This window comes from Notolepis coatsorum, assembly GCF_963971535.1.
Source record: "Notolepis coatsorum genome assembly, chromosome: 6".
In the NCBI taxonomy this organism is placed as follows: Eukaryota; Metazoa; Chordata; class Actinopteri; order Aulopiformes; family Paralepididae; genus Notolepis; species Notolepis coatsorum.
In genome coordinates, this window is record NC_140170.1 from 150,895,153 (window position 1) to 150,909,795 (window position 14,643).

At 42.8% G+C, this 14,643-nt stretch overlaps 1 protein-coding gene across 1 annotated transcript; it reads right to left on the reverse strand.

Annotated features, from left to right (window-relative positions):
• Window positions 1-353: 353 nt before the first annotated feature.
• acot8 (acyl-CoA thioesterase 8) lies at window positions 354-13,191 on the reverse strand. Its single transcript, XM_084317644.1, is given in 7 exon segments — window positions 354-1,310; window positions 2,001-2,192; window positions 5,180-5,195; window positions 5,199-5,337; window positions 6,110-6,335; window positions 8,008-8,144; window positions 12,996-13,191. Coding segments are annotated over 7 exon segments (1,011 nt in total). The 5' UTR covers window positions 13,178-13,191; the 3' UTR covers window positions 354-1,191.
• Window positions 13,192-14,643: the final 1,452 nt, after the last annotated feature.

A 14,643-nucleotide genomic window follows, 5' to 3' on the forward strand; every position in this document is an offset into this window, starting at 1 on the left:
ACAGGCATGACTTTGCTCAAGGAATCTCTAACGGTAGTGTTTATATTTCCACTGCCAGGAACAAAGTCTATATATTTATATTTAATTGATCTTGAAATGAAGAAAACAATCTTCCTTGCCTATATTACTACCTACTATGCTAATCTCACTACTATGCACTCAAGACTGTAGCACCCAAGTTTCAACACTGTTTGATGAACATTGTTAGTCAGCTCTAAATGTAAATGTATTTTGTACATTTAATTTGTAGGTAGTTGGAATGGTTAAGATTAAGAATTGAATTGAATTGAAAACCTTTATTTATCCCCGAGGGGAGATTCAGATGTCCTTTACAGCATAACAGCATAACAGCATAACAGCAATTAAAAACAGCACATTAAAAAACAGTTAATACATACACTTATTAGTATGTGTTAAAAATAAGATGGACAAGTACACAGGGATAAAATAGCTAAAATAGAAGGATAGGTTTATAAATATTGTTTTAGGTGAAAATTATGAAGAGGTACAACTTTGTAGCTAGGCCATAAATTGATGATTTGCATTCAAATATTATCCAAGGCTATGGGATCTGGACACTACTATCCCTAAAGAGCTGGCAAATGGTGCAGGTGTCATAAACAGGTGGCACATAGAGGCAGTAATAAGGCGTCATGGTCCCAACAGTTTCTCCTCTCGAAAGATTAGAACACACAAGCAAGTGCTTTCACACTTTAAAGTGATGACAATGATGGTGATATATTTGAATACACAGCTGGTAACCCCACAGAAAGCAAAGTTATTTATATTTATTTGTATTTCTCTTATTAGGCTAATATGTACATGTAATGTACATACATATCAATGGTTGGAATTGGTAGAGGTTACAGACTATGTATCTTAACTTATGTGAGAATAAGAAAAAATACTTCACATTGAGGAAGAGCTCAATTGACCCCCATCTTCATTTAAATGTGTACATGGGCTCACATGAAACACAAGATAATGTTTATCTTTTCAATCATACAAAATACATTCTCATCAATTTGGCTGTAGGACTTCGAAGATCTACAATCTGGACATATATATACTCCCACATTTTTAGACAAATAGATTTCTACCTCACTGCTATGCGTCTATTTCAAACTCTCCATTGCATTCAAGGATCAATCCAGTGTGACACTGAGGAATATTGGGATGAATATTGGGATGCTAAAGCTTACTACGCTCTGTAACTGTGTCGACTCTCAGAACCCCCTCCTGAGCACAGGAGACAGCCAGCGTCCCATCTCTTCTCCACAGGCGTCCCTGAACCAATCCTCTGCTCCCCCCTGTAGGATGTTAAGACACGCATTAGAAAATATGAGAGAAAGATGAGAGGGTACTAATGGATGGATAATCCCCCCCCCCCCTACACACACACCCTAGTAGGGGAAAGAATATTGCTGATCACAAAAATATGTTTTTTCATCTCTATTATAGGTTAGGGTGGGGTGTGAGGTCTCCACTGAGGTTAAAGGAACACGGCAACATTATGGGAAAATATTCACATCTTCTCCAGAGTCAGACAAGAAGATGGATACCAATATCCTCTCTGTGCGTTCAGTAGAAAGCTATCCAGCTGCAAGCTAGCCTAGCTTAGCACAAATTAATGGAAGCGGATACGGTCCACTAGCCTAGCTTAAAACTCAGAGAATGGTGTTTTTGGCCAACAGCTAGGCTAGTGGTCCACTTCCATTGATTTGTGCTGAGCTAGGCTAGCGTGCAGCCAAATAGCTTTCTACTGAACGCACCGAGAGGAAATCAGTATCTATCTTCTTAGATAGACGGTAAGCGCATTTCCCATAATGTCGGTGTGTTCCTTTAGGTTATAGGGTTACGTTTCTAAACAACATTTTAGGCAAAAATTACAACGAGATCCAGCTTCGCCGATTGGCCAACTTCACCAACTAAATAAGGCGTAATTGGAAATAAAAACATGGCCCAACGGACAGGAACAACAGAACTGAACCATCACTGACCCGCCCATGGACTCTCACACTCGTACAGCATCCACTCGTCTGCTCGGAAGGGGCTGTGGAACCACATGGCGTGGTCCAGGGAGGCAGTGAACTGGGCCCTGTGTTGTGGGTACGGCAACAGAGCTGTGCCCAAAAACGAGTAGTCCGACACGTAAGCAGCAACACAGCAGTGCAGCTTCATGTTTCCATCACCTACCCCCCCAAAAAGATTTGATAATGAATGCAATGTTTACATGAGAGCAACATACTTTATACATGGTCTGCTGCCAGCAGCTGGAGAACTAACAGCTGCAGAACTTGCAAACTGTTAGTTATGTCTGACCCCTGACCAAGTGTGTCTGACTTTTAACCACTAAAACCCGCAGGGGCTCCTAAAATATATTATGCCAGTTAGGGTACAGACCCTCACCTGCACCTTGTGTATACTGTTTACTTTTACTCATAGTATATATTTAGATTACATTTTTATTTATTTATTGGCTATATTTATTGTAACGTATACTATAACCGATAGGGCATACACCGTTTATTTTTCTCATATTTTAATTCAGATTACATTTTATTGTTTACTATTCTCATATCTTTATATTCAGATTTTATATTTTTGCCTATATTTATCTCTTTCTTCTATTACCCTGCCTATACCTGTACCTTCGCTTCTCCATGCTACTATGACGCCGAATTTCCCCAAGGAGATCAATAAAGGAATATCTTATCTTATTTTACTGTACATCAGCACAAATGTGATGTGGTCCCCGAGTGCCACCAAGTAGGATATTGTCATATTCAACGTAAACCAAAGTGAAGCAAGACACGTTATTTATTGCAAATTTAGGACCACCCCCTTCACCATCTTGTTCCTGGGAAAAGCTCTGCATATCATATCAGTAATTATGTATTTATTATGTTATTATGAAAGCAACTGACCCACTGTAGCACCCAATGTCTTTCTATCTCACGCATGCTTGCTGCGTCTCACCAATATGTCCCCGCGGTCTCACCTATATGTCCCGCGGTCTCACCTATATGTCCCCGCGGTCTCACCTATATGTCCCGCGGTACGCACAGTTATTGGTTTGTTTGAAGGCTCATGGAGTCCCATTAAGGATACCAATTGAGCACCACAGATATCACAAATTCTTCTTCTTTTTTTGTTTGTTTTTGATCCACTTTTTCTCCCATTTTCTATATTTTCTCCCATCCCAATTTCGTATCATCCAATTCAACCCTCCCCTGTCACGAACGCTGTTTCTTGCCTCCCACAAGCCGGCTGCAATGTGGACTAAGTCATACATAGCACAAGTCCCCTCCGGTACTTGAGGTAACAGCAGTCGCATCTTTTCACCTGCGCAGCTCGATCTCTCAGTGGCGAGGAGTAACACGTGGGAGGCTCACGCTGCCCCCGACACTTCCTGATTCTACTGCGCAGGCGCACCAACCGACCTGTAGGAGTCGCTGTCCACAACGCCCAATCCCCACCCATCAGTTTCCCACCCCCTAATACGGCCAATGTGTATTAGTACGGACGACCAGCTAAACTGAAAGCAAATGTGGAGCGCTAGGCTCCAACAGGCGAGCCCAGCGTCTCCAGATTTCGTGGCGAGCGCCTTGCCCACTACGCCACGTAGCCGCCCCGGTTTCGTATCAGATTTTTATCATCACTTACTAACGTCCTCGTATGGAATCCTCCCCCTAGACTCAGTCTGGAGGAGGGATATACCAGACTTGGAAATAAATTTTTATTGGCAAGAAGTCTGGACAAACGTTCGAATTGCGTCACGTAACACTAAAAAGCTAATAGCATCACGATGGTTTCAACCGGAAAAAATTTGTCGGAAGGTATGGTTTCTTACATATCTCGATGTGATCTATCTAGAAATATCTACAGCAAGAATTTTAGGTGTCAGTGAAGCCAAAATTGCAATTTGGTTAGAAGTGGTGGAGAGAATAAAAGCTAGCATATGAATTGTAGTGCCTGGTTAGGAACGAATGATAATGGATGGATTATCCAAGTGGGGGTCTGGGGGGGGGGGGTGGGCAAGCGAGAGCATATGTATGTAGGGTATTAGATAGATAGATAGTATTAGGTGTATATCTCGTATACTACATTTATTTAAATGGTGATTTCATTGCATGTTTACTGTTAATGCTTGTATGTCTAATTTTATGTTATGTTTATAAAAAAATAAAAAATACAAAAGAAAAATCCCGCGGTCTCACCTATATGTCCCCGCGGTCTCACCTATATGTCCCCGCGGTCTCACCTATATGTCCCCGCGGTCTCACCTATATGTCCCCGCGGTCTCACCTATATGTCCCGCGGTCTTATCTATATGTCCCCGCGGTCTCACCTATATGTCCCACGGTCTTATCTATATGTCCCCGCGGTCTCACCTATATGTCCCACGGTCTTATCTATATGTCCCCGCGGTCTCACCTATATGTCCCCATGGTCTTACATTATGTCCCCGCGGTCTCACCTATATGTCCCTGTGGTCTCACCTATATGTCCCCATGGTCTCACCTATATGTCCCGCAGTCTCACCTATATGTCCCCGCGGTCTCACCTATATGTCCCCATGGTCTTACCTATATGTCCCTGCGGTCTTACCTATATGTCCCGCAGTCTCACCTATATGTCCCCGCGGTCTCACCTATATGTCCCCATGGTCTTACCTATATGTCCCTGCGGTCTTACCTATATGTCCCGCAGTCTCACCTATATGTCCCCATGGTCTTACATATATGTCCCATGGTCTCACCTATATGTCCCCGCAGTCTTACCTATATGTCCCGCAGTCTCACCTATATGTCCCCATGGTCTTACCTATATGTCCCGCGGTCTTACCTATATGTCCCCGCGGTCTCACCTATATGTCCCCGCGGTCTCACCTATATGTCCCCATGGTCTTACCTATATGTCCCGCGGTCTTACCTATATGTCCCCATGGTCTTACCTATATGTCCCCGCAGTCTTACCTATATGTCCCCATGGTCTCACCTATATGTCCCCATGGTCTTACCTATATGTCCCGCGGTCTTACCTATATGTCCCCATGGTCTTACCTATATGTCCCCGCAGTCTTACCTATATGTCCCCGCGGTCTCACCTATATGTCCCCATGGTCTCACCTATATGTCCCCATGGTCTTACCTATATGTCCCCCCCGCGGTCTTACCTATATGTCCCCGCGCTCAAACCCAGAACAGCTTCTTTGGTTCCATAGCGATATGTCTGTAGAAGTCCGGTGGGTTGACTGGTTTGATCTCAATGGGAACCTCGTTAGCCAACAGTTTGTTGAGTCCCTGTTTTGCCTTCTCTGCGAGGTCTGGTTTACTGTGAAAATGAGAGGAAAAACACGTCATGGCCCATTTCCTTTATTGCACCTTGATTTTACATTAGCAAAAGATACGCCTGCGAATTCTAGAGACTAAGACGGAGAGGCTTAGGCTAAGCTTCTTCCCCCAGGCCATCAGAGCCTTGAACAATGAACATTGAGAGACACAGAAACTGAACTATCCACACACAAGTACATACACGACACGCACGCTGAGCACGCTCACACACTAGCAGCCACTTTAACACTCATGCCGCACACACGCACACTTATGGCCAGAGGAAAGGCCACTTAAAGTAGTATAACATCAGGAACAGTGTATTGCACTACTAAAGCTAACTAGCATGTCCTATATGCTCTGTAAATACTAATGTACAGATACCGAGATGGCACACCATGTACCTGTTTATTGCACTGTTTTATTGGATTCTATTAATATGTTGTACCACTGTATTTTATTGGATTCTATTATATGTTGTACCACTGTATTGCACATCGTCGCGGGCAAGACCAGCCGCATTTCATTGTATACCTGTATGCCGTGACAATTAAAACTCTTGAATCTTGAATCTTGAATCTTGATACATTTCCTATCGCACAGCATTTCCTAGGGCTCCACTCTTAACATGCTAAGTGACGGTGTCCCTTTAGGAAAACAACTCTCATCTCACATTATTCATTAAACAGTTCATAAACCTTTATTCACAAATAGGGAAAAGTCGCTGCGAGTTGAACGCATACCGCACACAGCAGGGAACAACTACGCGGTACCTGAGATAGAGCTGAATGAGCTCTTCCACGGTGAGCAGATCTTCAGGCGGAGGGACGGTAGGCATGGTGAACTGGTGCTGCAGAGGGCTGGGCTGCTGCATGTGGAAGGACGCTTGGCAGATCAGTATAGGCTGTCCATGCTGGATGGCCTTCACTGAGCGCACAGAGAAACTGCGGCCGTCTCTTGTGCGTTCCACCTGGTACAACACGGGAACTTTGGGGTCTCCTGCAAAACAAACAATGTGGAGAAGGGGGAATTGTGTGACTGTGAAGTAGATTCTTATCTTTATTAGATTTTTTCTTCTGCTTTTCTATGCTCGTATGCAACATTGCTATATTTCTTTTTCTATTAACCTATTAATAGCCATGCTGTACCGTAGCAACAATGCAATTTCCCTTTGAGGATATGCAAGTAGGTGAATTCTACACATCTGACAATATCATGACTATAATATCCTACCCGTAATCATTCCTATATTGTTTTCATGTCTTTTTCATACATCTAGTGTATTTCTGAATATATCTAGGTCAGTGAGTTTTCATCTAACGAAATGTCCAGACATGGGAGAAAGTGACACGCCCCTCTGTCATTAAGTATGTTTCTTAGTTTGTAAGAGGATATAAGACACGCCCCTCTGTCATTAAGTCTGCTTCTTAGTTTGTAAGAGGATATAAGACGCACCCCTCTGTCATTAAGTCTGCTTCTTAGTTTGTAAGAGGATATAAGACACACCCCTCTGTCATTAAGTCTGCTTCTTAGTTTGTAAGATGATATAAGACACAACCCTCTGTCATTAAGTCTGCTTCTTAGTTTGTAAGAGGATATAAGACATGCCCCTGTCATTAAGTCTGTTTCTTAGTTTGTAAGAGGATATAAGACACGCCCCTCTGTCATTAAGTCTGTTTCTTAGTTTGTAAGAGGATATAAGACACACCCCTCTGTCATTAAGTCTGTTTCTTAGTTTGTAAGAGGATATAAGACACGCCCCTCTATCATTAAGTCTGTTTCTTAGTTTGTGATAGGATATAAGACACACCTCTCTGTCATTTAGTCACTCCTTCCTCACTTCTCCTTAACTTCACCAGCTTTTATTACTTAATTCTCTTTTGACTATTGCCTTTGTATTCTTGTATGGATCCATATTTGTAACTAATAATTGATCATATTGAACTTTAGAAATCATCTCCTGATTATTATAATATCAAATAGCAATTAAGTATTTCTTTCTTATATCAAATCGATTAAAAAAAAACATCATTACAGGATAATACAAATTCTATCTCATCTGATCTTATAAAAACAAAAACACCAACTAATTTCAGTTTAGCAATAAAGCTATTATGCTGCCCCCACTAAATTTTATGTCACATTGATGAATCATTTATGGAACAGGCCATAAGAATAATGTGTGAATTATTTAAATGAGAGATTTGACGGACATCTTCAAACACACACACACAGCAACCCTAGCTGGAGAGCTGGGCCCAAGCACATGATTTGGGTTTTTACATTGGCCATTCTGATGCGTCATAGCAGGGTAAACAAACACTGGTGCAACTAATAACATTAATTATGGTTCCGTTCCATTTAGGTGAGCCAGAGCCAGGGCCCTATATTGTGCATGCCGGTCCATTATTGGAATAGCTCACAGCACACAATTAATGTTATTAGTTATGTCTGTGTTTACCCTACTATGGGTACACACGCCAAAATGGCCACTGCAAAAAGGGTCTATGGCTCTCACTTTCAGAGCCATGAGTCCTGGTCATACTAGCGTGACAGGGAGCCATGTCGAAAAAGCCAATTAAAAATAATAATTTTCCAGTGAGATATAAACGTAAGATAGACGTTTTTTTTCTACCAGTGGAATCAACTTAGTTGAATTGTATCAATTTACCTGCTCGTACAAAGTAACAGTGAAGGGAATGGGCATACACATGATCGCCGACAGATTTGGCAGCAGCTACCAGGGCTTGACCAACTATTTGGCCGCCAAACAAACGCTGACTGCGGGGAACCCAATGGTGTTTTCCTCTGGCGGGAATAGAAGACATTGGTTATTCCTAAATGAATAGTTATTCCAAAATGAATAAAGTCACTGAATCTCACAGATTCTTAAAGGAAACTCCAAAATTATGGGAAATGTGCGTACCGCCAGAGTCAGACAAGAAGAATGATACCAATTCCCTCTCTGTGCGTTCAGTAGAAAGCTATACGACAAACAGCAAACTAGCCTAGCTTAGCTTAAGTGAATGGAAGCGGATGTAGATCAGCTAAAACTCTGGGAAAGGTGTTTTTTGGCCAACAGCTAGGCTAGATTATCCATATCTGCTTTCATTCATTTGTGCTAAGCTAGGATAGCTTTCTACTGAACACACAGAGGAAATCAGTATCCATGTTCTTGTCCGACTCTGGAGAAGATAGCATTTCCCATAATGCTGGCGCGTTCCTTTAAAGTCATATTTCACTTTATACAACAGTAGGTTCTGATCGGGGCAACCCGAGAGGTATTCCATGAGTGCTGACAACAACACTGGAACTATTAACTGGAAATGTATCACTCCACTTTTGTGATACTTTACTTTATATAGGGGCTTAATCATAGGGCTGGGTATCAGCACTGGTCCCAATGTTGATTCAATTAGGCTTTATGGTGCGGGTTTCAGGATGGCTTCTACTATGCTTCTCAATGACACATTGAGGGTTAATGACACAATGGACCTCATGATCGAAAGTGTACGTAACTATCTTCGTAAGTAGTTGGCCGCAAATGGCCAAAATGTTCTCAGCTACAATCCCATGAATGAAGAACGTCACTCATTCTTTTTCCCCCCCACTTTTTCTCCTCCTATTTTCTGTATTTTCCATCCCAATTTTGTCATTATGCCAATTCCCCCCTCCCCTTCCTGGTCGTTGCGCGCATGTGCCCCCCACTGGTCGGTCTAGGGAGCCCTGAAGTCTATCAGATGCTTCCTCCGATACATAGGAGACAGCCAGCAGCCTCTTTTCACCTGGCAGCGAGGACTCTCATTGGTGAAGTGTAACGCGTGGGAGGTCACACTACCTTCACCATTCCCTCCCTCGCTGTGCAGGCGCCCTGACCGACCTGTAGGAGTCGCTGTTTACCACGACCAGGACCCACCCTCGCCGGGTTTCCCACCCTCTAACACAGCCAATTGTGTTAGTATGGACGGTCAGCCAACCCGGAAGCACCACAGCTGGATTCGATCCCACTGTCTCTGTGGTGGTAGACAGCCGCTTAGTCCGCTGCACTACCCGGCCGCCAACGTCACTCATTCTTAAACTGAAAGCGCATTCTCGTACACCTTAATTTGCATACAGAAAAGCACCGCCAGCTCCTTATAAGGGTATAAGGGAGAGGCTAAGCATTGCACTCCAGTTGTGCTGACCCCTGTAAATTCCCCACATGTGGGAATCTCGATTGCATAATTTCTGGTAGTGGGGGGAAATATTCAACAGGTAGCGCGAAAGCAATTTGCGACTGATCAAAATTAGATTAGATTGTATTGTCATTTGTAAATGTATTGTCATTATACAGCACAAGTACAATACAACGAAAATAAGTTTGGCATCTAACCAGAGTACAAATGTAACAGTAAAGTACAATAGTAACATACATGTGATTAAACTGTAATGTGAGTAATAGTGCTCATCAGATGCATGTACAGAGTTATGTTGTAGTATTAATACAGTAATACATGTATAAAGACCCTATAGTAGTAAGTCATACTGTAGAACATGACATCTTATTTAGTAGTGTCAATACGGGTACAAGGCCACCCAGAACAGGTGAGGTGAACGTGGTGTCAGGACTAGAGGAGCACACAGCAGCTGAAGTGAAAAAATAATGGGCTCATCTGAAATCAGAGTCCAAAAAAAGAATTGCAAAATAAAGGAGAGATGCTGGCCTGGTATTGCTTTCTGTTGAGATATGGAAACGCATCTGGGGAGGGAGCCTTGATGCACACATGCCCAAGGTGGACAGTACCTGGACGTGTGGTGGCACAGGGTTTGAGCGTCTGGTCCGGCTCCTAAGTGCACGATCAGCGATATCTTCCAGCAGCAGATAGATATGTAGATATGCAAAATTGTGTGTGTGTGTGTGCGTGCACTGAGCGCAGGTGCCCAGGAGCGCAGCTCCGTATGCACCCTCACCAAGCCACCTGCATGAGGCTGCTGCATCATTAATAAACTATGGATTTCTATGGAATCTGTTAAACGTATCCTTTGTGTCTGTTGTCATTTGTGTGGGTTCAACTCGTGAACAGTAAGATGAGCAGTGGAATGTTTATCCACTGGCTCTTACAATGTGCACACTAAGCAATGTAAAATAATGTATAAAACCAACAGGAATATGGAATATTAATACAGTCTATTCCACTATCACGCGATTGAGTTTAGTTCTTATTTATTTATTTATTCACTGTCATTAGCAGTGTTTGTGTAGTGTTTTTATTTATTTTCGGACACCACAATGCCTTGTTCAGTCATGACTATAAATGTAAAACGTAATTGTTAATGATACAAATATTGTCGTATTTATTATTATTATTATTATAATGATTGAATTCCGAGGATGTCTGTAGAATGCTGTCTGTAGAATGCAATCACTGATGATTTCTCCCAAATGAAGCCATTAAGAACACCAGTCTGTCCGACCTTTCTGCGTGCGTAAATCCTGTTCGCAGCTATGAACGAATTTCTGAAGAAATCTGATCATGTCAAGAAGATCAGCCAGAGAAGTGGAGTTACGGCGAAATTTGTTTGTAACTTTCTCGTAAGTAATTTCGAGCATGAAGACCAATGACAATAACCAACCATTTGACTCTCAAACCCCATTTTCTATCTGCTTACCTAATTCTAAAAGTTTTCAGCTAAATAATATCTGTTCCTACGGTTTGTTAACATAGGTTCCTCATTAGTTCTTAGGTACTTCAAAATCATTATTTGTGGCCACTTAAATTAAGTGACAGCGCATTGTGGACTTCAGGAAGACCAGAGCCAGCGTGTATGCCCCCATTCACATCAATGGGACGGAGGTTGAGCATGTCTCCAGCTTAAAATTCCTGGGAGTCCACATCTCAGAGGACCTCTCTTGGAACCTCAACCCCTCAGCACTCACCAGCGCCTCTTCTTCCTGAGGAGACTGGGGAAAGCCCACCTGTCCCCTCAGATTCTGGTGAACTTTTACCGGTGTGCCATTGAAAGCATACTCACCAACTTGAACTGCATCACAGTCTGGTACGGCAATTGCACTGCAGAGGGTGGTGAGAACCGCCCAACGCATCACCGGTACAACACTCCTTACGGCAGTGTTTCTCAAAGTGGGGGGGCCGCAGAGGCATGACAGGGGGGGCCTTGAGATTTATATAAAAAAAACTTTTTTTTTTATTACAGAAAATGATCACTAAAGTGCTATCTGTTGCAGCTGCACAGTTCTCCATGAAAATACCATTTCTCAAAATCTGAAAATCATTATATAATAAAACACAGAAAAGGATCACCAAGTTACTCTGGATAAAAAAAAACTTTACAGACAACATTGAGACAAAGCTTCCTGACACATCTCCATCCAAACTCTTGGAAGAACTCTTTGAAATCTCATCTGATACCACCTAGAGAGCTAGTTTCAGAGTGTGGTGCTGAGTACCAAGTATCTCATCTCATGGCCCACCAAGTATCTCATGATGCAGCAGTTAAGGTGTTGATACCATTCATTCAGCACCACATACAGTATCTGTGTGAAGCTGGCTTTTCATCCATGACAGCTCTGAAAACAAAATATAGGGCAAATTTGAAAGGTTACGATATAAATTTCAATCAATTTAAACATGGCCCATTTCATGACTATTTTGTTGGGGCGAGGGGGGGGGCAAAATATTTTGGTGACAGAAAAAGTTTGAGAAGCACTGCGGAGTCTATCCATCACAAACGGTGTTTGAGGAAGGCACTGTATCATATGTCGTGTATAAATCAGGGACCGAATTGGTCGCATATGCAACCGAAATTGTATCTGTGCGACATCAAAATATAATTGGGAGCATTCGTGCGAGTGCAAATAATTGTTCTGGTGCGACCATATTGCGATGCTCTTATTTTAAAATGTTATGATGAATTGAAAATGGGGGACCCTGATGTAAACAAGACGAAAGTCTTTCTCTGGTCTGCATCCCCTTAACAATTGTGTGTATTGAGCCGTACTGTATTGTACCCATTCTGCAATCTGTTAAATGTTCAATCAACCAATCACCTGGTATAGTCCTTTACTATAACTATAACTATACATATCCTATTCTTACTAGTTAGTTAGTTGCACTCTGGTTGGATGCCAAACCTCTTTTCGTTATACTGTATGTGTGCTATATAATGACAACGCATTTGAATCTAATCTAAATGTGGGAGTAGTTCACATTTACACTGGATTAACATTTGCCGGTGTTCTGCCGAATTCTACTACCTCCTCGAAAACTGCTGCCGTAGCGCGAATCGCCTATATCTTTTGACAGCTGGGTGACGTCACCCTATAGTTCACTCCGAACTCCAACACTAACAGGTGTGTACCGACATGTTATCATCATCTACAAATACATTCAGCTGCAAAGCCAATTACATGCAAATATTTACATGCTTATACAGTTCAAAAGGTGCAATGAAAAACATATGTTTAAGATATTGTTTAAGATATATCAACAAGACTCAACATGACGTTCGTCAGCAAGGTGGCAGAATATTGTGTGAACGATTGTGGGTCATGCGCATGCGTGCGCAAGCGCAGGAGCGCTGGCAGCAGAATTCGAGGAAGAGTAGAATTTTGCAGAACACCGGAATCCGCATGCCAATGACAGATGACTCGGTGAGGGATACCTGTAGAGATCTATGTCGAGTTCTTCTAGGTTTAGAACGCTGGTAACCAGCACGCTTCTAAGGTCCTGAGATAATTCAGATCTTTCTGCCTCCATCTCTTCGGGGGATATTGGAGAAAAATCACTCCTTGAATGCTTGACAGAGGTCTGCGATTCGCTCTGATTCGCACTGTCCTCAGCCATGTTGCGTTGCGCTGCGCCTGTTTGTTCCGCTAGGAACAACAACAATACGACTTCCGGTTGGACTTTATAAAAAAAAAAAAAAACGATCTAAAAGCGAGAAGCATCCACCTGCAGAGCCGCAGAGCATGGCGCTCTCAGGCAATAGTATCCAGCTGCAGAACCCCAGAACCACCACAGTAGCGGCGCTTAGAGGCCCCGGCGCTCAATAGTATCCAGCTGCAGAACCCCAGAACCACCACAGTAGCGGCGCTTAGAAGCCCCGGCGGCGTGTTGCTTTTTAACAGCGGAGGAGTGCAAGAATGTGACAATGTGACCATGTGACCGTGGCAGCGCGAGAGAGCGGCAGTGCGGAAATAGGCTGTCTATTGCCATTCTCTAAGACAAACGCTAACCTTAACCAGCTCCTTAACAGCGCCTAAACTTAACCTTTCTAACCTTAACCAACTCCGAAACAATGCCTAACCTTAACCTTAACCTTAACCATGCCTAACCTTAACCTTAACCATAGAAAGAATATTGACATTCTCTAAGACAAACTCTAACCTTAACCAGCTCCTTAACAGCGCCTAAACTTAACCTTTCTAACCTTAACCAACTCCGAAACAATGCCTAACCTTAACCATGCCTAACCTTAACCGGCGAAAGAATACATGTTAAAAAAATAAAAAAAATTGATGGGATTCAAACTTGAAACCAACAGACAGCAGGACCGCCGCGCTGCCAGGTGAGCTAAGCTTCGAATGAGAATCATGGCGGTTTACGGCTAAATAATGCCGCAAGCTCTGCCGCTCCGCTCCGCGGCAGAGCTCCGCTCTGCGGTTGCCGCGCCTGCCGCGGGGCATGTCGCAGCCAATCAGGGAAAACGCGGAAGCATTCGGCGCACTCCTTCGCTGTTAATAAGCAATAGGCGCCCCGGCGCTTACAGACATAGATATCTATGCTTACAGACCCCGGCGCTTACAGACCCCTCGCTTCCATTGGCTGATTTGGGTCACGTGACCGTCCCACCCAATGGCTGAATTGGAGTGTTGCACTGCAGGCATTGGCTGATTTGGGTCACGTTGCACTGCGGGATTGATTGATTGATTGATTGAAAACTTTATTAACAGATTGCAGAATGGGTACACGTGACCGCCACAGGCCCTGATTGATTGATTGAAAACTTTATTAACAGATTGTAGAATGGGTACAGTGACCGATTGATTGATTGATTGATTGATTGAAAACTTTATTAACAGATTGCAGAATGGGTACAGTGACCGATTGATTGATTGATTGATTGATTGATTGAAAACTTTATTAACAGATTGTAGAATGGGTGCAGTGACCGATTGATTGATTGATTGATTGATTGATTAATTGATTGATTGAAAACTTTATTAACAGATTGTAGAATGGGTAAAGTGACCGATTGATTGATTGATTGATTGAAAACTTTATTAACAGATTGTAGAATGGGTACAGTG